Source organism: Juglans regia, chromosome 4 (genome assembly GCF_001411555.2).
Source record: "Juglans regia cultivar Chandler chromosome 4, Walnut 2.0, whole genome shotgun sequence".
Taxonomy (NCBI): domain Eukaryota; kingdom Viridiplantae; phylum Streptophyta; class Magnoliopsida; order Fagales; family Juglandaceae; genus Juglans; species Juglans regia.
This window is the reverse complement of record NC_049904.1, coordinates 29,390,216-29,413,570: the sequence shown is the minus strand read 5'-3', so window position 1 is coordinate 29,413,570 and position 23,355 is coordinate 29,390,216. Positions and strand designations below refer to the sequence as shown.

The window sequence follows — 23,355 nt, the reverse complement described above, 5'->3', positions numbered from 1 at the left end:
AATTCAAAAGCTCTATATAAGAGGAGAATTAGGTACATAAAACGGATCGAATTCATTGATATTATTATTATTATTATTATTATTATTATTATTATTATTATTATCTTCAGTCACTGACTTAGACATCAGATACGTTCCCTCGAACTTTCAAGTTCTCTACTCTTTGGTTGCAGGTGATTGTGAGGTGGTAGCAGTGAAACACGTCCATAACAACCCTTTTGTTAATGAGTAATGTTATTTATAATCTATTTTATCATTATCTTTTGATGTGATATTAAATGATTGGAGATAATTTATTATATTTTACTTGTGGGTCTATTATTTAGTGTCACATCAAGAGATGTTAAGAGGATGATGATAAAAAAAATGATAAATAAATTTTTCTTATATTAATTATTCAAATCTATTATAGCACTCCCCTTAGGTGTGATCAATGGGCCCACAAAAGGGCTCCAAAGAAAGAGTTTTGGGGATTAGAAGTCAGAAGTCAGATCTCCAGAAAGCTTGATCGCATCTTCGTCATAAACCACATCCATCCATTAATGGCTACTACATTGGACTTAAGTTTCTAATTGGATTGGGTATAATATAATTAATTGGATTGGATATAATTACTGTTGTATAGACTACTTGGATTTTTTGTCGTATTGCTATCAAATTGTTCTTTATGAGCCCAAATATGGTGCCCCAATTGGAGAAAATATTCAATCGATTGCAATCATGTGTGTATATATATTACACTAGTGGAGCTTGAAGCATACTTAAAGATTATAAGCTTTAAAAAAGAGAGAGAGAGAGAGAGAAAAACAAGCAAGCAGTTCTATTTTTAAATTACGTGTTTTGTCTCCGTATATAATGCAACAACATAAGCATTTTTTTAATGGACTAAACATCTAAGACATCAAACTTTAAAAAGAGAAAGAAAGGAAAAGTAGGACACTATATAACTTAGATAAGCATGGAGAAATATAGCAAACACGATAGGACAATGCGTGAATAAGATGTATTCAGCACTCCATGATTAATATAATTCAAGCAACGGGATAGGAAGACTCCATGGCAATGCCGCATAGACCTTCCGGAGCATCAATGTCTCTCTTCATTCTAATATATCCCTTTTCACCCCAACTGGTACCCCATGAATTCTTCACTAACCAGTACTTAGTCCCATCGGTTGTTGTCCCATAACCAACTGCAGTCACACCATGGTCCAGTTCTGTTCCACACTCTCCAGTGAAGACTCCGCTCGAGTAAAACTGAAAAGCAGAGCCACTCGCATCAATGGCGACAGAAATTGGTTGGTTGGCAACTGCCTTGAGCAGTGCTTGCTCACTGTTGGCAGGCACATCTTCATAGCTTTTGATGGTGGCCGCATGGGATGCTGCCTTGTTATCGTTACAAGTTCCATCCACTCCCTTGTATGGGTACTTTACTTCAGTTGTAAGGCCTTTGTTTTGGATGATAAATTCAAATGCATCATCCATCAGGCCACCCTCGCAGCCTTGGTCTTCACCGCTGGTGTCACAATCAACTAATTCTTGCTCTGAAAGAGAGATCAAGTTTCCTGTTGTGATTTGGGTGATACCCTCCGTGGCTGCAACAGCAGAAAATGCCCAGCAGCATCCTAGATTCATATCACAACGCAAGGTACGTTTCATGTTAGGAAATCTAGCACATGATGTTCACATTATCTATTAAATAAATAAAGGAAAGAGTATATCTATCTTACCACATGTTTTCTGGTCCTTAATGGCGGTGACGGCTCCTTTTGCTCTCCAATCAATGCTAGATGGCACTGCAGTCACGTTCTCATACCTAAATGGTGTCATTGGAAATGACCTGAGATTGGAGGACCTTTTGTATCCATTGTGAAGGGCCCGGAATTCTTCATTACTTTGATCAGCAAATTCATTGATGCTTAGCTTATAAGGCCGATTTCCATCATTGTTGAAAGACTCGATGAACTCCACGTTGAGCTTGAAAAGCTTGAAACGCATTTCCTTCTCTGCACTATCCTTGTAAGTGCGTCCATAAAGAGCCATCCATTCCTCGTGCCTCTCCAACATGGAAGCTTCATGCAACGTGCGGGAAGTGGCTTGGGCAACCCATATCCCTAACAGTGTGAGGAGGATCAATGCTCTTCCAGTTATCAAAGCCATTTTTTCCCAACTTGAAATGGGCAGGTAATGTGCTTGATAGTTAATCTATGGATCGAATATGATTTCAGTAAGCCAAAGAGTGATGATGATGAGTACGTAGGCATACACCAATGGTTGGGAAGAAACGGGTATATATAGAAGATTCCTTCCTCATGTTTCTTCCTTTCAACCGAACTGAATTAGTACGCCACATGAGGGTCATAATTTCCCAAGAGCGTCGTAACAAATATATCGTATTATTGACAACGGAAAGTTCCGCTCCCGAGCTCCGTTTACGTTCTTCTATTTAACACTATAATTTAATTTCATATATATATTTCGCAACCATGGTACTATTAAATAAACTGATGATCATTGGATTGTCTTTTGGGAACTGATCATCCGACTAGTTGGGCTATATACGTATTTGTCATGTGTTTGATCTGATGTGTCCTTAATTAATCGAATTTCTTGACTAATATATTAATTATTTGTATGTTCTAGCTATGATGATATTGTTTGAATATTCTTATGTTTGGTAGTTCCATTCCAACTTTAAAAATGTGTTTGCCTTCAATTTTAACTTTAATATTGGGACCCTGGCCTCCGTTTTTGATATGGTGGGCGGGCTAAGTTGGAAATAAAATTGACATCCCTCCCAAAAGGATATATTTATTTTACGAGCTCTTCTATCTGTAAGCTAGTTATGTAGAGGATTCACCATTCACACCACTAATTAGAAAAAAAATTAGTTTGCTAGTTTTAAAATTTTAAATTACTTTTACAAATTAAATAATATCATATTGTTATCGTGGAAAACATATCTTCCACACCGACTTATAAGTTGAATTTTTCTTATTCTATTGTGACAAATAATATATAGTGTGTTAGTGATCCATCGAATCTATTTTTGAAGAGTGATAGATTCACTGCCGAACGTAAATATTCCTTTCATATGAATAATGTTAGTTACAGTTTTAAATTGTGCAAATTCCGCACTACTCCCTCTGAGAAAAGTGGGGTCAACCATGCAAAAGTTAGGTACTTTTGAATGTGGATCCCAAGTTTTCCCTATTTTTTTTCTAAATAAATACAAAAGAGCTTACACAATTTAAGACTGCATAAATAATTTTCCTTTCATATTATTTTTGTCGGAATTTCTATTGCAAAAGTATCTCTATTTTTTTAATCTATTGAAAAACGGTATTTTGTCACCGCAAATACTAGGGGTGTCAATATGTGACACGACCCATTAACTCAACACGAATACGACACGATAAAAGCGGGTTAGGGTTTACCCTTAACGGGTTCGGGTCAAAATGGGTTGACCCGTTAAGACACGATAGCTTAACGGGTTGATAACGGGTCAACCCGTTATGACCCGTTAAGAAAGTTAAAATTACAATTATACCCTTATACCTAAAAAATAAAATTGTTGGGATTTTAATTTTGATATTTTTATTGTTTAGATTGTAATTTTGGACTTGTAGTTAGTTTTATATTTTTTATAAATATTGTGATTTTAACATTTATATAAAATTATGCTAAACTTAACTAGATTAAAGAGGTTAATTTTGAGTTTGTTTCAATCCATTTACATAAAAAGGTCAAAACGGGTTGACACGACACGACCCGTTATCATGTTAATGGGTCGTGTTAGGGTTTGAGATTTTGACACGATAAGCTTAACGGGACGGGTTAGGGTTGACCTATATAGTATAATATACATATATTGACATGACACGAACACAACCCGTTAACACGATTTGACACCCCTAGCAAATACCATGAAAATTGTATAATCCGGAGACAATCAAATTCAGCTGATCGATCTTGAGGTAGCTCCGTAGACGTTGTTCCATTTGACACCTGAATTTTAGTCCATATATTTCATTACAATTGTATTAAATAATCCGATCGATTGGATGGTTAAAATCGACAGCTTGAAATTATGTTTGGTTTCAATTCTTTTGATTCTTTAGATCGCGTTGTTCTAATCTTTGCTCGTGACATTTCAAAGAATCCAACAACCAGCTTGGCCGGACAACCAATTTAGAAAGGTGTTTAGTTTCTTGAATGAAACCACCACTTTACAGGACTAGTTTTTCAAGCAAGCTAGCTTTTCATTATTTTTTCAATTAAATATCACTGAAAAATTTTAGACATAAGCTCCACGTATCTGTACACCACTTAAAAATATATGATTTTATTTTTTTACTCTCATATTTCATATTAAATTGAAATATAAAATATAAAGATAAAAAAATAAAATTATATATTTTTAAGTGATATATAAACTGGATGTAAGGCTTCTGTATAGCACAACTCTGTATCATTACTCCGCTCACATTAATTAGGTAGTTGGGAGCAACAGTACTACCTCCGTACGTTCATGATATACAAACGCTAGATCATGATACTATAAATACAAACGTTAAACACCATACACGATGATGCCTTCAAGGCAATACATTTCACAGCTAGCCCATAACATGATTAGCCACGTACACATATGGGAAACATAAATAATTATTTATCTAAGTGATTAATCGATCAGCAGTCAATTCCTTTGGACTACCTAATTAATCAAGCAACTGGATAGGAAGCTTGCATGGCAATGCCGCAGAGACCTGCGGGATCAGAATAATCTCTTTGAATCCTCATATAGCCACCCTCACCCCAGTTCTCACCCCATGAATTCTTGATTAACCAATGCTTGGTACCGTCTTCAGCTACTCCATACCCGACTAAAGTAACAGCATGGTTTAGATCAGTGCCACATCCTCCAGTGAAGATCCCGCTTGCATAGAGCTGAAAATCACGTCCCTCGCCTTCAATGGCAACGGAGATTGGTTGGTGAGCTGCAGCTTTTAGCAATGCCTCCTCATTGTTTGCAGGTACATCTTCAAAGCCAGTTATCTTAGCTGCTTTAGCAGACGCCTTGTTTGTGTCACAAGTTCCGTCCATAGCCACGTATGGATAATTTGTTTCAGTGGTTTGTCCTTGATTTTGTACTATATATTCAAAAGCATTATCCATCCAACCACGATGGCAACCATTATTTCCATTCGTGGCACAGTTCACTAGTTGTTGCTCAGATAGGTCGACCAATTTCCCTGTTTTGATTTTGGTGAGCCCCTCTACCGCTGCCGTTGCTGAAAAGGCCCAGCAACATTCTACGTATAACATACAATTTATAAGTCGACAATGACAGAAATACGGCAAGCAAAATGATAAATGCAGGCATTGAAAAACTTGGAGTTTTTTAGATGATATGACCCTCTTACCACATTCGCCCTGGTCTTTAACTGAAGTGACGGCTCCTTTCTTTCTCCAGTCCATACTCCCTGGAACGTTAGTCACTGATGCATACTTGAACGACGACGTTGTCTCCGCTGTGGTTGACCTCGGCTCGGTTGAGAGCATGTATCCAGTACGAGTGGCACGAAACTCTTCATTTGTTAGGTCTGCAAATTTGTTGACACTCAACTTGTAAGTACGATTCCCTTCGTTGTTGACTTTGTTCACGAAATCCATGTTGTCCTTGAATATTTCGAGACGCTTTTGCTTCTCGTCATTGTCCTTATAAGTACGTCCATGTTTAGCCATCCATTCCTCGTGTTTATCAGCAATGGAAACTTCAACCTCAAGGATTCTGCGGGACATCGCTTGAGATGTACAAGTCCCCAAAATCACCAACAAGACTGTGATAAAAGTCATTGTTTCCAAAACAAAGTAAGCAGCTAGCTTTTTTTCCCCGCAATTGTAGTGTCTAATTAATTGTGAGGAAGAATGCACCCAATCTCGCTATATATATAGGATCGGAGACCAAACGTCCTCAATGTTCATGATATGGTATGTACGTACATTTTGTTGACGTAGGGCTTGGCTTCCTTTTCGAGAAGAAAGTCAACCCCCAACACATATTTGACATTATTTTTGGCAAGTTTCTTGGTCTCCGAAGAAATATTAATTATATTTATGGTAGGATTTTTTTTGAAGGCTGTGGCTCTCCTTAACGGTGTTTTAGGCATTGTTCTCAAATTAGTTGTGCTTTGAGAGCCCACAAAATGCATGGTGATCCATTTGCATGCGAAAAGTACTCCCCACCAGAAAATTTAAAACTTTAGAACCTGGACAAGAATTATCATGAAAAGTATAGTTTCCGATTGAAATCATGATTGTATATATATATATATATATATATATTATATATCCTGGAACCTGTAGCATTCATGTGATCTTGACGACATGTATGATGCACATCATGCATTGGTGTTTAAATATAATTATTTTTATAGTTAATTGATTTTAGTAATTCATTTGGTGTTTTCTTCAATTACTTTGTAATGACTACGCATCCTTCAAGAAAATGAAACTATCACTATCCAGCTAACATTAAAGTCGGAGCAACAACTCTGTGCATTCCAAACTCAAAGGAGCTCTACGCTGTAGACGATGTGGCCATCATATCAATACGGCCGCGGACATTTCAGAGTCCATAAGACTTGAACACGTTATATGGGCTGGGAAGCATATGGAGAATTATTATATGCATTTATCTAAATGCATGGTTTGATCTGTCAACCTTTGGACTACTTGGGCAACTGAATAGGAAGCTTTCATAGTAATGCCGCAAAGACCTGAGGCACCGTTATAATCTCTTTGAATCCTCATGTAGGCTTGTAGCCATCCTCACCCCCATGATTAACCATCCGTCATCGGCTGTTCCATACCCGACTAAAGTAACAGTATCAACACGGTTTAAGCAAATGCCTCCTCAATTTTGATAGATGATCGGGTAATTATTTTCCTGCCGAGGATAAAATTTACTTGGTACGGGTAATTGAGTGATTGTCTAACTATTTTCATCAAATTTGAGTCAATGTTTAAGTCTTTTAAACACGTCTATTTGCATTGTAACGATCTAATGGAAGGCTCAAACCACATGATATATACTCTAAAAAGACTAATCAATGATATAATTTGAGCCACATTGGAACATTATAAAGAGCAATAACTTCTCATTTCCAAGTAATGTAAAATCTCATACACCACCTACCATTATCCTTATCATATGGGATATCACATATCCCAGGATTATTGAGCATAAAAATGATGGTCCTAATTACTCTGTTTTTAAGGATGGCTATAACTAGATGGCCAACAGTGCATGGCTGATAGTAGACTTGCACACTTACTATGAAGAAAAAGCTATAAAACAGAGCATGAGACCTTGGTCTCATCGCCCATGGTTGAAGGTATATATGCAGTATGCACTTCTTTTGTGACCCATTTTTCACTCAATCAAATAATTCATTTGACACTAGTAAAGGTTTCCTGAGAAAACTTTCGTTTTTTTTTGGTCCAGGATAAAAAATTGTCACTATTCATACTGCACAAGGAATGCATATCTGTGGCAATCCAAAAAGTTTATTTCCTCTGTATCTGCAGAGAAGCCTAAAAATCAAATGTAAATCCCAACTTTTAAAACTTTTAGTAAGGCAAGCTCTTTGAACTTGTGCTGATCACAAGGGCTTTGAGCCTAGAGGAGGAGTGAACTGCAGCAATATTGGCTCGTCGGGTTATAACTTCCATGTTCTTATATAAACTTTGCTTCACCAAATTCTTCATCATTTTCTTCCCTTCTTGAGCCTCCCTTGGATTTACAGGCGAACCCATTGCAATCCTTCCTGTTTGGGGTCCGGAATGCGGCCGCATGTTTGCTTGCCGCTCATCTTTGAACCATTGTAATAGCTTTAGTGACCTCTTCTGTGCTAGAGGGCTACCCAATAATGACACTTCAAGAAGTACCTGCACAATTCCTGACTTGGCCATTTTTTCCCGTTGGGTTGAGCTTTGATGACCCAAAATCATTAGAATGTAAGCTGATAATTCTTGGCACTTGGGTTTATCTTCCCATGTCAAGATCTCTATCAAGCTCTCTGGCACAATTGGACTGTTTTCCATTGCCTTTTTTCCCATTAAAGTCACCACCAAATGCCCGAGCGTTGCGAGGGCTTTCTCTGAAAGTTCCTTTATAGTGGAGAGCGTCAAGAGTGTTTGTAACAATCCGCTAGAGACCAGGGCTCCTGCATGGTCCAAGACGGTGGAGATGTTGTACGTGGTACCCAAACACAACTCTTTAGTTTCAACACTTGAACTGGATTGAAGAATGCTCAAGAGAAATGGGAGAGTTTCAGACGAGGCTAGAGGGAATTGTGTATTATTTGCAAGAGAAGATAACGATAAGAGCAGTTCTGCAAATTCACGTCTCGTTAGTTCATCGACAGTATCAATGTTCTGTGGCAGTTTGGATAAGATTCCTGCCTCCAACATGAGCGCCTTGTTCCTGAGGTAAGAAGACAGACCGATTCAGAAAATTGGCAGTTTGGATAAGACACACACACAAACACGTATAATCCTTCGTCATTTAATACTATCTATGTAAGATTTTCCGGCAGTATAAACCCTACACCAACATTTAATACTGTCTTACATTAGACGATTAGATTTTATCAAGCAATTAGAGAGGATCTCAATCTATGTTGAAAACAAGAATGATCGTTGTATCAGGTATGACTTTGAAACTTGCATTAGTTAATTAATTAAATAGAACATTAAGCAAAAACCGATATAGCGGTCCATTATTGCATATTTAACTTCATGGAAAACTCCATGAATTGCTCCCCAAACTAATCAAATAAAATAAAGAACATCAAGCTGCCGAAGTCAAAAATATTCGGGGACTAGTGAAAGTCAACAAAGGAAGTGTTTAGTTGTTCAAAGATTTTCATGGAATCTGAACCACTGCACTATATCTCTAAAACGACAAAGACGTCGCTTCAACAAACAGTACTGTTCCCCTGCAACTCTTCCAATTGTCACCGTGGAAATTAGTGGGTACAGTCAGCGCGCACCTTAGGGGACTTCTGATTCAAGGTCATTCTATCCTATCCCGGATTGTGTTTTCATATGTATATAAGAAGATCTCAACTTCTCTTTTTTTATTCTGTGGTTTCTACAGTTGAGTGTTCAACTTTTGTATATTTTATTTGAAAAAGAAAAGTGACAATCAGTATTAAAAAAATATATATATTTTTTTTTATATATAACTCTTAGATTTACTCCTTTACTCGATTCAGCGCATCTCAAGATCCAAACCACACCCACCTCTCTTGCCATCTTCATGCATGGAAAAGGATACAATGAAGATAAATGCAACGGTCTAGATGGAGAGCTCCATTATTGCTGCACGAGAGGGCTCATTCATCCTTACCATTAATTTCCTGAAACATTTATATCCATTATTTTTTTTAAATATATATATTAAAAAAAGCTAGGAATCTGGGTCCTCCAGTCCATGTCCTGCAAGACCAACTACCTTGTGAATAATGAATCAAAGGGTGGTGGTGCCCCAAGGCTTCCATTTGGGCTCCACAATGTCGAAAAATTAAGAACTCTCATCTTATTCAAAGGTATTTTAAATTCTATTTTTCCCCCCAAACATTTCAAATACATTTTCTCCGTGCAAAAATATTAGTTCAAAAGTTATGAGAAAGCTAGATTTCTTTTTATTTGATTGATTATATGGTTGTACCATATCCTTACCTAATACAATATATATTCTAGCTGCCATAATAAATCACCAACCCTTTAAAATAAAAATGCAAAAGAAAAATTAAGATATTGAAGCGGTCATCTGGGATGCAGATACTTCTGGCGCACTCCCATCCACCTAAACTAGATTATACTAAGTACTATTTATACTTGTATTACTCCATGAAAACCAGAAGGAAGATTTATCCATTGATCTCACCTTCCTATTTTCTTGGTTCCAAAGATGTACTCCACTTCCAATTATTCGTGAATAATTGTAAGGACAAATGTTTGGTTTAGAGAAGATATGAGATGATTTGTAAATATTAATAAAATTTATGTGTTGAAATTTGTAAATAGTAGTGAGATCAGTTGATCTCTCAATCCCTCTTGATAAACTCTTTGTTAATCCTTTCGATGAGGATCATGATCATAATCATTTGAAAATGAAAAAATAAAATAAAGTCTTAAGAACTTAGATATTTGAACAGCGAGAATATATGATCAAGATCATCACTCATATATAACGCCATGTTTTAATGCCAAAAATGTTTTAAAAAAACGTAAAGAAGTACTTACGTATAAGTTCCATTGGCGAGCTCAATCAAAGCCGTCACCGCCACACGCCTCTGCGCGGCCACCTCCGAAGCCGCCATAGCCACCAGCACAGGTATAACCCCAAGCTGCGCCAAGAATTTCCTTGTCTTCCCGTCTTCTCTAGCAAGCCTCTCAATCTCCTTAACCGCCATCTCTTTCTCCAGCCAGCTTCCGAAGTGAAGCTTCTTAACTGACCTCTGTAGCACCGCCGACTCGTCCTCACTCTCCCTCTCCAGAGCCTGGACTACTACTTCGTTATTAACACCTCTGGCAGTACTCGCTACGTCAAATCCGCCCGACGATCCGCATCGCTTATGAGCTGCTTTCAGTCGCAGGAACCGTCGGATTCGAGCAAAGAAGTGGAGCTTTATGTGGGGCAATAACCAAATAGGAGAACAAGGAGAAGGAGGAGAAGAAGAAGAAGAATCGGGCATTTTTGGACGTTGTGAGGTGCAAAAAGACATGGTTGAAGAGACAGGGAAGGAGAGGGATTGGGAATATAGTTTTTGTGTTTGGTTCTCTACACGTTAAACTTGTCTGCAAATCTGACTATTGTAGAGAATAGGGATTAGTGGGAGAAGGAGGAAGACTTTTGTTAGCAAAAACAGAGGGAAGCACAAAGCACATGGCGAACCGTGCATATATTGGATCAAGAAGATGTCTCAAGTTCTGACACGTACTAAAAGTTAAAAATGAACGAGGGTTTGGTATGTATACTGTTTAGGCTGAGTTTGGTTTTTCAAGAGTGAAATTGTTAAATTTTAAATTTAATTTAATATTTAAATATTTAATTTTTAAATTATTAAATTTATCTCAACTCAAAATCTTCTTATACGTAAGATTTACAATCTTTTTTAACTTAAAACTTTTTTATACATGGGATTCATATTTTTTTTAATTTTTTATAAAAAAAAATATTAAACTCATCTTAACATCTAAACATACTTTAAACTCAGTTTAAATAAAACATGTATAACTTTCTCTACTACTCAACTCAATTAAATTTAACTCAATATTTAAACACAATCGTAAATATATTTTTTATAAATAATATCAAATTTTTAATAAATATTATCGTGGCAGTAGATTAATCTATCTCGCTGTTAAAAGTTTTTCTTATCATATTTGTGTAGATTTATTTTTATAAGATAATTCGCCGCAATCAACGTAAAATTTAGATTCAAATTTCTTACCTCAATTTCAGTTTGCGTCAAGTCAACATCGCTAGGTGATTTTCTCGGATGCATCATTATTATAATAAAAAAAAAATTTATCAGTCAATATTTATCATTTTACATATTATGAAAAATACTCTCATATTTCATAAAAGATTATAAATATAAGATGTAAGAATAAATAGTAATGGATGGAGACAATTAAACTCCCTGAGACAGTACTACTCCCAATAATAAGCCTTAAATTTTGGGCATGGGCCATGGCACTGTGTTTCCTGTATTTTTGCTTTCTTTAATCATAAACAATCTTAATCGACATTAATGGCATGTATAGGGGCAGGACTAGCACCGATTTCTCGACGAAGGATCGATCATAAATTAATGTTTTGACATTATATACAATATACAGTACAGGGTGGCTTCCAAGCAATAGACCCAAAAAACAGAACATAAATTAACGATAAAACAATTTTCAAATCGAGGAGTCTTTCGTGCATTTTTCCTTTTTTTCTTGTAGTAGTGTTTTAGGACATTAAGCACTACGATTTGCGGCTGCCAAATATGGCCTGCTTTATCACGACAATGCTTCCTCATTCCACGATGCTTCTACGTTTTGCTGTCAAGCCTTATAGATTACAATGGTTAGGTAATGTATCACAACGCTAATTGACCAAACAATGTTTTGATTTCACTTGCATACTTTCTAATAACAAATAAACAAAAACACCTTATTTACAAAAAAAAATCCATTAAAATAAATTTATAAATTATCGTAATTTGATTTGATATGTCTAATAAAATAGATATATATTATTTTAATTTAAATATTACTTAAATTATGTTGACGCATATTATTTTGATTAGATTTTTTCCTTATTTCACTTGGCATCTTTTCCTATCAACAGGTCCTCTTACTGTACGAATTATTCATTCAGAAATTATTAAAATATTTTTCAAATTCCATTTATTTATTTTCTTTATATTTGAATTAGTTTTTGTGAGGTTTTTTTGTGGATATACCACATATTTAAATAAATCAATAATGAATATGTAAAAACATTAAACAACCTAAAAATTAATTAGCACACTGATATTATCGTTTTTAGCGATTTTAATGAAATTATGAGCCAAATTAAGGTATACAAAAGAAAAACTGCACACCAATATATTTTTGTTTGAGATATAACAGGTGTTCAATATATAGCCCCTGATCAATTAGCACGCTGATAAGGAATGAGTGTGGGAAGAATTTTGATGTACCAACTTGGGAGGACGGCCCAATGAGTCTTCATCACTCAGTGCACGACTTTGACACGTACTCATCTCACCATTATTGACCCATCTCAACTAATTCGAATAAAGAAAAAAAAAAAACTTAATCGATCAGTACAAGTTATGGGTGGAATTGCATTACGAGGCCTTTGAATTGCGTGGCATTTCCACGTCACATGCCACTGTAAGGGAGTCATATATGTTTTGAAGAACAATCTTCGCTTTTTTCTATTACGAAAAATCATCTTCTTTTTTTTTTTCTTTTTTTTCTTGAAATCGAAAAACACTTTCTATTCAAAAGTACATTGTTGTAGTTATGTGAGCACGTAAGTACACATCTCTAAATATATAATTTTTAAAATAGAAATTTTGTTTCTATTAAACCATGTAATCCATTCTTAAGTTAAATGTTTGTAAATTTAATTTTATAAGTTTGGACTAATTTGGAACGTAATGTCAATGATAGAATATCGTTGAAAAATATTGAAGAAAATAAAATATCCTAACCCAAGAGAATATAGTCAGATAAAAAGAAATGAGTCAGATGACTTGGAAATTTCGACTTCTTGTTTAACCTCTTGAAGAAGAGCTCCAGCGAGGGAGTCTTCTCTAATAAATATATTCAAAATCTTTATTGTACAATAAGAAATGATATGCTATAAGAGACTGTAAACAAGCATATTATAGTAGATTCTCTCATCCTCTAATTTCGTGGACATAAGCATTATACCGAATCACATAAATTTCTGTGTCTCAATCTCTTACTTTCCTTGCATTTGTTTTCTACACACCACCATGGATATACGCATCGAAACCGTACGGCCGCACCAGACCACTGTCGAGGGCACCAGACCACACCGATCGAGGCCCGAATTGTCATAATGAGCCGGGAATGACTCTTTCTCCCCTTCCGGCTTGTATAATTTTTTACGCATCAACAGTCGCACCGTTTATGGGATCTAATTCACTTTCTACGCCTGAGGTAGGAGAATGACGATTTTCCTATACGCTAAATAATCTCTAAATGAACAAATGAAGTTTCCTCCAGATAAGTACTCTCAGCTTTCCTATTTATATTTTTATTAATGACGCCATCGCAAAAATGGGCTCGCCCATGCAATTGATAATATTGTACACTTATCAATATAAGGTCCTTGATTTGCCACGAAGTCATGCTAGGCACCAATCCCAAAACTTGCCCAAATTACCCTTTGGACACAAGTCCCTTGTCGACCTTCGTGCTGCAAACCGAGTCCCTTGATTCACCTCGAAGTGTAGGCCGCACACTAGTTCTAAGACTTGCCCAGATTGCCATTCGAACATAAGTCTATTGACTTGCCGACCTTCGCGCTGATACAAGCCCTTAGACTTGCGCCGAGTGTCACACTCGAGCCATAACCGCTGCTAGCGGGTTACCTCCGAGAACGAGCTTTCAGAGTTAACGGGTCTCCGAACTCCACAACCGTCTTACGCAGGTTACCTTTGGGAATGAGTAAACAGGCTCAGCAACCACCTAAGGTGGACCTAGGGGTTGATAGGCCCTCTGACCACTTTGTGTGGGTTACTTCACACAACCTTTACACTAACAGTAAATCGAAAACAAAAACATCGGACAAACATACAATTTTCAATAACGATAAACATACATGCAGACGCACCACCAGATAACACATCTTACGCGGTCGAGTAAACTTTCCACCACTTCCGAGCTCCGCGCTCGCATCTTAACCAATTGAATACACCTCCTGCCTAACTCCACGCCCGAAAGTCTTTATCGCTTAACTCAAGTGAAGCGGACAATCAAGGACCAACTCCCAAATTTATTTTCTCACGAATTTCTATAGACAACCTCGGTTGCATATTTTAACTTAAAAATTCTTAAGGGCAATTTGTCCTAAATTCTCAAGGTATTTGTTGGGATAAATTACCCTTAAGAATCACAGACAACTGAAGAGGATAAAATATACAAGCCTAGCCCACCAGGCCATCGCTAGGAGACAGGAGAGAAGAAGGAAATGGGGGACAATAAGAGGGAGAATGTTAGAGGAAAAGTGGGAAAGGATGGGAGGGGGAAAAAGTAGAAAGAAAATGAGATGTCAAACACGCAAAACGAACGTTCCTCACCACTACTGAGGCGCACGCGATAAGAGGGTCAGATAAAAAACAAGTGGCCAGACGACTTGGGAACTTTGACTTCTTCTTCAACCTCTCGAATGGGAGCTCCAGAGAATGGGTCTTCTCCAGCAAATATATTCAAGATCTCCATTGTACAGTGAGAAATTATAGGCCATGAGAGATTGTAAACAAGTATATTATAGTGGATTCTCCCCTCCCCAAACCTCTGTGGACGTAGGCATTATGCCATCATGTAAATTCTGTGTCTCGATCTCTTACTTTCCTTGTATTTATTTTCTATACACCGTCATAGATATACATAGACACTGTACGGCTGCACCAAACCACTACCGGGGGCATCAGACCACACCGATCGATGCCCAAATTGTCATAGCGGGCCGAGAATGACTTTTTCTCTCATTCCGGCCTATTGTGCGGTTTCTTACACATCAACAAATATAATTATCTTAACAATTGTCATAACAGCTAACAATAAAAAAACCATCATTTAAGTCTACTCCCGCATAGTTAGAACTCAAGGCTAGGGATCAATAAATTGATCCCATATATAGCCCGAATTTTTTTCATTTTCTGCTTCTCCATGTCTCTATGATGAGGAAATTCTTGGGGTTTCAGAATCTCCATTCACAGTCGAATAGCCTGATGAATGCTTTGGTGTCATTGGATGGAGTTGGGGACTCATACAAGTTCTCGATTTCGCATATACCTCCATGATTAACTAGACCTAACAAACGAATAAAATCCAGGCAATTAGGTGCGTATATTGCAAAAACTTTATATTGGCAGGGGTTCTGCACCAAATCAAATGAGAGATATTAGCAATGTGCCTAATAGTATACCCTAATTCCACTATACCGCCAGGTGTAATGCTGGCAACCCCTCCAATTTATACATGTGACACCAAAAGTGCTACTCAAAATGGCAACTCCACTCATATATATATATATTATATATAGGGAGGGAGGGAGAGAAGGAGGGAGGGAGGGAGAGAGAGAGAGAGAGAGAGAGATGTCAATTTCCACAACCAAAAACTACATTTGCCAAAGGATAGAGTGCTTGGTAGGATGTGATATCACCCACAATGAAATAATTCTATATGATGATTTTTGCGACTCTAAAAAGTGCAAAAGTGCAAAAGCTACCAACTCTATCTCTAAAGACTCTGAATTTCCAATCCCTTTTGTTCATTAGGACTCTGTTGCTTTTCATATACCCTTAGCGGCAGCACCTATCCAGTTCTATTCTTCCGATAATATATGTCAAAAGGTGTGTGTTCACAATTTTGGAACAAGTTCACCGCGTGTTGGTGTTCTTCAAGTTCCTTCCTCATTGAATGACCCGAGTTCAAATTTTGAAGTCATCGAAAAAGAAAGCTTGAGTTATATTGGTAGCAAATCTCTCTATCAAGCCCAACAACTTCAGTCTTCAGCCTAATATTAGTCGAAATGAAAAGGTTACAGTCAAATTCCACAAAGTAGTGGTTTTGCAATTTGTTTACAAAAGTTTGCTTCTCTTTTTGAAGAATCGATGTCATCAACTGCGTTTGTGCATTCTTTTTCAAGGGCCAGTGATCAAGTTGCTGCCATGATACGTACCCTCTTTAGGTAAAAAACCAATGAACCCTTTTGCAGGCACAAAACCATCGAGGTGCCAAGAACCATTCTTTGCTTATACACTTTTATAGTTTATGAAAGGGATAAAATATTTCAAACTCATATGAATAGGCCAGCCCACCAAATGGTCATCATTAGAGGACAAAAGAAGTGAAAGGAAGAGAGTACAAAGAGACAAGACAACTTAGACAAGGGAGAAAATGTGTCAGGAGGAAAGGACGAGAAGATAAAAGAAAAAGTGGAGAAAAGAAAGGTAGTCAGACACACAAGGGAAATGCTATCAATTCTCACTGCTTCCTAGGGACACGCAAAAAGAGGAGACAAATAAAAGGAAATGGCTAGAAGACTCCCGAGGAACTTTGACTTCTTCTTTAATCTCGACTTTGGCTTCTTGAAGGGGAAAAAATGAACTACAACGACGATCTCTCCATTAGAAGGTAAATCTCTGATATCTATTGTACAGTGTGAACGATAGACTATGAAAGATATAAATATGTTTATTATAGTGGATATTCCCTCCCCTAATCTCCCTTGGATGTAGGCTTTATGTCGAGCCACGTAAATTTATGTCTCCCTCTCTCTTTTACATTCTCAGTATTTATTTTTCATTTACTGCCATAGACGTATGCATAGCCGCACCAAACTCCATAGATCAAAGCCCAGATCATCATAGCGGGTTGGGAATGACTTTTTCTCTCATTTCGGTTTGTTGTGCGAGTTTTGGTTTACTTGCAAAATATGCCAACCATTGTAGTTCTTATGTCCTACCTCGTTTGTTTCAAAGCGGCCAAAACTGATCGAGTTCAATTGAAGTAACAAAGTGATGTTTCTACTTTGACGTACTAGTTCGGCCTAGGAAACGCATGCAAATCATGCCCAACTGAACAGCTAAACCGAATGAGATTATTGTTGACTGGATTTGTTTTGAACAACTATACATTCGTAGCTTCAAAGAGGGACCCTTTGGTAGTTATAAGTCTTGGGTCATTATGAGGACCAAATCGGAGATAAAGAAAGGAGAAGAAAAGGCTAAAATCCCTACTTATATTTTCAACATTAAGGCATCAATACTTGATTTATTTCGGTATTAAAAATAGGACCCCACTAAGTATAAACAAAATCGAGAAAAACAGAATGCACCAGCCGGGAATCGAACCCGGGTCTGTACCGTGGCAGGGTACTATTCTACCACTAGACCACTGGTGCTATCATGCCCACTGGATTCTTAAAATAATTCAAATACTGTAAACAACATTAAATAGCGGAGCTCGCGCAGAGTGCGTCTGTCTCTCCAAATTATATAAAGTATAATTATAAGAATATAAGCATATGCGGCATGCCACTCGATGGGGCTACGATTAGGTTCATAGCAACCTTAAAACACGACTGTTGCCATCCACAAATGGCCCAATCATTGCCATGCTCACCCACCATTACAACGGCGCTTATAAACCTTTGATCTGCACAGTAATGATATACTTTCTTTTTTTTAAGAGAAATTAATTTGACCTGATTTACAAGCTTTCAGCTAATTCAAGATCAGTAATGATGTCTCATGAATCATTAGTAGTGAAGACAAACAAGGTGGCTGAATTTGACACTAAAGTTGTTTCTTTTCTTTTTTGTAGTCGAGATTAATATTATAGAAGTGTTCATATGGTCAAATGGATTCAACCAGAGATTTTTGTGCAGCCCAACATGTCAAATCAAAGAACTAAGTTGTTTCACATTAGAATAACGTACTCTAATACCAGTTGAATAAATAAGCGCATCCAGTTAAAGGAATTCCTTAAATGTCAACATAATCGTCCTCGTCAGGATCCGTCTCATTGTCCCAGTCAAGTTTGAAGGAGCTGGCTGATCTCATTAACTCTGTTAGGCCAGTGAGATCCTCTAGATAGGTTGGATGGTTGATTGCTTGGATAATAAACTCCATTCCTCTTTCCCGATATTCGGATACCACCTGATCAATTGATTGTGGTGGAAGTTAAAACACTCGTTGATGAAAAAAAGACGAACAAAAAGAAATGGGAACAAGATGAGAAAAAGGAAAACGATCAACAAGACAGAGAGTATGAAATACTGAAAAACTCCCATCCTCCTTTTGGTTGGTTCCACTTGTATGGCAAATTAATCTCGTTGGTTTATGATCTGAAGAATAAGTAAACCATGTTTACTTTTTTAATTACTAAATGTTAATAATAAAACAGCTTCCGCAAAGATCCAACTGGTTAGGCCATAGCTTTTAATGCCTAAACTAGGATCCGATAGTGCAGAATCTACCTGAGTTGAGACATACATGTTTGATTCTTATATATATATATGTATGTATGTATGTATATATATATACACATATATATATATACACCACCATGTTGTTTGAAAACAATAACCTAGGAAATGAATCTAAAAAGCAGCACTAGAAACAGTAATCAAATGAGCAAGCAAAACTTACAGTGCTGCAACAAGCTGTGCAACTGTTTGAGGAGTGACCCACAAGTGCCATCTGAGAAAATTGAGAGAGGGAACCTCGAATCTGGTGGGGTAAAACACCAAGGGGCTGCTCACTACTTTCACTAGTCAAGGAGTTTGCAACCTCCCCTTCTGCATATATCCTGTACATTTGCAGTTCAACACCAAAAACAACAGCCAACTGACAATCTCTTCAAAACTCCAAAAAATAATGAATAATGTCTTTTCACAAGCCTTACCCTTGAGGGTGATGCAGGATGCCCACCAAAAGTTCAACGGCAAGAGCTGAAGCAATAGGAGCAAGCCCTGGTCGTGTAACAGTGCATTGCTGGTCCAATGTGCGGTTGGCAGTTGACTGCAAAAGCGCACAGGAATTATGGTTGAGTTTGTTATAGATAAAACATATAAAATATCGTATCTCTGGCTTTCTTGAAAATTACATCAATTGGTGCAACCACATCGTTGCAGAAGTAACAGCCCAATCTCTGCCTTTCATCTTTATCAGCTTGGGCAATGTTTTCCACCGCAGATGAAGCATTAGCAGCTTCAACTTTGAAGTCATGGCTAGAGACAAAAGGACCAGCTCCATGGCGCATGACCAAGAAGCTATCAAACCCTAGAGCTGCTGTTATGGTAATCTGCAAAAAGTAAATCATATGTATGCAAGTGAGGCTGATATCAATAAATGAAAGACTAATTGTTGAAGTTGAGAATGAGACCCAAGCTTGTTGGAAAAGAAAATGCCAAATGTAATAAAAACTATCCCAAGGGAAGAAAACAAAAGAATTAAGACATAGACCTTGTTCGTATTGGCACAGAGAAGTGTAGGTAACCACCGACTTTCCCTTGTATCAGTCAACAAGAAAACTGCATCATGAGAATCAATCAAATCATGCAAGCGTCTACAATCTTCAAGCACACTATCCTCTTCTTGGCTAGACACAGGGTGCCCAGGCATTGGTATAGCCATTACAACACCTTCTGCATCCTGTAAAACGAACGATTGATAGCATGCGTGGTATGAAAAATTAACATCTTTCCAGAATAACCCGTCTGATTAGAGGAATAGAAGGTAAAATCACTTACAACAGCTGGGAATATGCGAGTGAGACTTTTAACTGCTGCTGTGGCTTTAAATTCACCTCCATTGAGGCAGTCATCCAATGTATAGAGGGACTGCCTCAATGGATTTGACATAGCAACCCTGCCATTGTCAAGCAGTGTAATTTTCCGCACCCCCCAAGCCTGCAATATGCATAAATTTTTTATCACCCAAAAAGATAAGTCTTATACTTTAATCATAAGTTTTTGAGCTCTCACCATAAGCATGCGAGCAACCTGGCATCCTAGCGTACCTGCTCCTAGGAGAAGACACTTGATAGATGACAAGGCATTTAAGTTCAGGGATGGTAAAGCACGCCATCTCATTAGTTTTAAATTCAAATCTGCAGCAGATATGGCCAACCTGTAAAAAGAATGTCTCAAAATGCTAGGGTAACAATAATACCATTATGGAAATAGAGTGACAGTGCAGACAGCATACCTAGTTGGATCCATGGATTTAGCAAGGCTAATAGACCTGGGTACTTGCCTCCCTTTGTTATGTTCCCACCCCACTGCATTAGGTAAAGATTGATGATCCCTCCATCCTGAAACATTATTAACAAAAGGTTGAGAAGATTCAGGCAGACAGAAATAATAAGTTCAAATGAGAGAGAAACAGAGAGAGAGAGAGCAACAATCAATCAGAATAGAGCTGTTACCCAATTTCTGCCGCTCTACCTTGTGGAACTGTAATCAAGGCTTCACCAACAAGGGACGACCCCAAATCTGCGAAGCCACGACTCTCTCTATAGCATAAAAAGCGAACCGACTTGAGATTCCATCTCACGCAAATAAGAGCAAGGTAGTTGCGAAGAGGCCAACCAGGATTGTGTGGAAGATGACATGGGTCATAAAACCCGAAAAGCAACTGCCAATAAAATGCAAAGTAGACTTAAGAATGACATATCCAGAATGTGGTCCACCAACTAAACAGCCCCATGTAAGCCTATTTTTTTCCCGCCGTAAGCATATTGTGTTTGATTAACTGGAATGAATTACAGATATTTAAAGAGTCATGTGGACAAACCTTGTGACCATCGCTTTGACAGGTTTCCCAGTCCTTCAGATGCTTAACAGTTGCATGTGAATTTGGATCAGTACTGACCAAAAAGAATGGCACATCTGCAGCGGACACCTTAAACTTTGATTAAAAAGAAAAAAAAATAACATTTACACTCAACTAAGAAAAAAAAAACTTAAAAAATTGCAAATAATTTTTTGAAAAAAATTGCAAATAATGAGGAGACATATTTACCTGCTGTTAAGCTTGAGTTACGCCACTCATTACAAGCTGCAGAAACAGATTCCGCCTACAGGTCAAAACAACAATTTGGGCATTAAAATGGAGATAGAAGCATAATAGTTAGCTTCATTATTTCCAACCATAAAAGTAGTCTCAGCACCTCTTCTAAGCTAAAATACTGTGAAGCTGGCATTAAATCAACCAAGGTTGCAGGAGGATCAAGCACCAGAACAGGAAAGGCAAACCAGTAATGAAAGTTCCATTTTTTCAGGTCTGCAAACGAGATAAGAAGGAACCTTGAAAGCAATGCACTATCCTCCACAGCCCTTCCAGTATGAATGTCATCCCAAATCTAGATATCAATAAGAAGTCGATTGCTTATTTAAACAAAACCAAAAAAAAAGATATCAACAAGTAAACTTGTAACACCAGATTTGTACTTCCAGTCAAGTCATACAACAATACAATCTAAAATTGCTAAGCAGCCAAATAAACTCATCCTGGACATAGAAATACTTTCTTTTTTTTTTTTTATGTTGGGAAACCTCTCCAAGGCAGGGCCCTTCGGACCCACTCCTGCAGAGTAAATCCCGGTCCCGTTCACCGCATCCTCGGAAGTTTCATTCACAGAACTGGTTAAATCGCTGGCTTTTCACCAGGGGTGTGGCCCAAATGATTGTTTGCACCTATGAGGTATTGAACCTTAGAACTTGAAGGGAGTGATATCCCAAGACCAAGGCCTTCACCACTTAGGCCAACCCCTTGGGGTTTCCTGGACATAGAAATACAGACTACAGCACATACAATTCAAGAATTAAACCCATTACAAGAGGCACCTTCTTTGCTTCTGCCCTTAGCAAGCTCTTCTTGTCAAGCGTATGGAAGCTTTCAATTGTATTCGTGTTGTAAAGAATGCCCCGGATGGGGCACCTGTTCCTGTTTCCACGACTTGTGGCTGCTGTTGAAGATTGCTCGTTTGATTCAGAAGGCAAAGACTGAGCTAGTAGAGTTAAATTATTTGACACCTGCGGGTGAGAGCAAGGTGCATAATAACCTGCAAAACAAGGTCAGTTTTCAACTCAGAACATACGGAGCTCACAAATCTTCATATCAAATAGTTTTGTACAACACTACGAAATTCCAATAATGTGTCAAAAATTGGGACCAAAGGTTCAGATAGCTTGAATTTTTCAGAAAATAGAAACATACTTTAGCCTAGATTCATAATTTTCGATGCAACAGTAGGTTACTTATAGTTTCGCTGATATGAATCCCTATTTAAATATTCTCTTAGAATCTAAATTCCTGTTCGTAAGGCACTCTTCACTATTTGGGGATTTCACTTTTCACGCGAATGAATCTAATCATCTGAGTTAGTTGACCCAAACTTTTCAATCCTTTCACGACCACGACCGAAAGAAACACATAATACTAAAAGGTTCTATTACTCCCCCCTACTTTCTCATCAACTAACAGCAAGTTTATGCAAAAAATAAAATGATGATGATGATGCTGATCGCCTAACCACAACACCAGCACAAAATACAAGATTCCAAAATCTGAATACTAATTAGGGCAACAAAAACATAAAGCAAGATTAGAAGCACATAGAGTGAAGAAGAGCGAGCGGTACCAGTGATGGGAATGGGAGATTCGTCGATGCCGAGCTTGTTGAGCTTGAGAGAGGACAGTCTGTGCCAGAAACCCTCGTCCACCGCGCTCTGGAATTGCGCGAATACAAGTATCGATCCACTATCGTGGCCCGCCATGGATTTTCTTCTCCGTTTTCGGTCCCCTCTGATTTGCGACTTTCTTCTCCCTATTCTTCTTCTCCTCCTCCTTCCCCTCCTTGGTGGCTCTGTCTCTGCCAGGTTCGGTGGGTTCTCTTCGGTTAGATCGATTCGATTGTAATATTCGGAGCAATCAAGATTTGCCACGTCACCTTTGGATCCCCTAATGTAGCGGCTTTTAACTCATTAATAGTAAAGATATATACACAATATATT

At 37.7% G+C, this 23,355-nt stretch overlaps 4 protein-coding genes and 1 non-coding gene across 5 annotated transcripts; all 5 read right to left on the bottom strand.

Moving 5' to 3' along the window:
* Window positions 1-1,031: 1,031 nt before the first annotated feature.
* On the bottom strand, window positions 1,032-2,159 carry LOC108998394 (senescence-specific cysteine protease SAG39-like). The gene is made up of 2 exons (XM_035689088.1): window positions 1,730-2,159; window positions 1,032-1,624 (listed from the first exon to the last, which is right to left on the bottom strand). The coding sequence occupies exons 1-2, from the start codon at window positions 2,157-2,159 to the stop codon at window positions 1,032-1,034; spliced, it is 1,023 nt and encodes a 340-aa protein (XP_035544981.1).
* A 2,377-nt stretch (window positions 2,160-4,536) lies between these two features.
* On the bottom strand, window positions 4,537-6,037 carry LOC108998376 (senescence-specific cysteine protease SAG12-like). Its single transcript, XM_018974922.2, has 2 exons — window positions 5,426-6,037; window positions 4,537-5,314 (listed from the first exon to the last, which is right to left on the bottom strand). Exons 1-2 carry the CDS (start codon window positions 5,856-5,858, stop codon window positions 4,725-4,727), a joined length of 1,023 nt encoding a protein of 340 aa, XP_018830467.1. The 5' UTR covers window positions 5,859-6,037; the 3' UTR covers window positions 4,537-4,724.
* Window positions 6,038-7,206: 1,169 nt separating this feature from the next.
* On the bottom strand, window positions 7,207-10,967 carry LOC108998372 (U-box domain-containing protein 12-like). The gene is made up of 2 exons (XM_018974917.2): window positions 10,317-10,967; window positions 7,207-8,490 (listed from the first exon to the last, which is right to left on the bottom strand). The coding sequence occupies exons 1-2, from the start codon at window positions 10,796-10,798 to the stop codon at window positions 7,635-7,637; spliced, it is 1,338 nt and encodes a 445-aa protein (XP_018830462.1). The 5' UTR covers window positions 10,799-10,967; the 3' UTR covers window positions 7,207-7,634.
* A 6,698-nt stretch (window positions 10,968-17,665) lies between these two features.
* On the bottom strand, window positions 17,666-17,736 carry TRNAG-GCC. The gene has a single exon. It is a non-coding gene; the product is annotated as a tRNA-Gly (tRNA).
* A 387-nt stretch (window positions 17,737-18,123) lies between these two features.
* On the bottom strand, window positions 18,124-23,303 carry LOC108998412 (ubiquitin-like modifier-activating enzyme atg7). Its single transcript, XM_018974963.2, has 14 exons — window positions 22,983-23,303; window positions 22,186-22,403; window positions 21,510-21,701; window positions 21,362-21,416; window positions 21,134-21,228; window positions 20,785-20,974; window positions 20,546-20,651; window positions 20,323-20,467; window positions 20,089-20,247; window positions 19,802-19,990; window positions 19,443-19,640; window positions 19,242-19,357; window positions 18,986-19,145; window positions 18,124-18,493 (listed from the first exon to the last, which is right to left on the bottom strand). The coding sequence occupies exons 1-14, from the start codon at window positions 23,116-23,118 to the stop codon at window positions 18,320-18,322; spliced, it is 2,133 nt and encodes a 710-aa protein (XP_018830508.2). The 5' UTR covers window positions 23,119-23,303; the 3' UTR covers window positions 18,124-18,319.
* Between the last annotated feature and the right edge of the window lie 52 nt (window positions 23,304-23,355).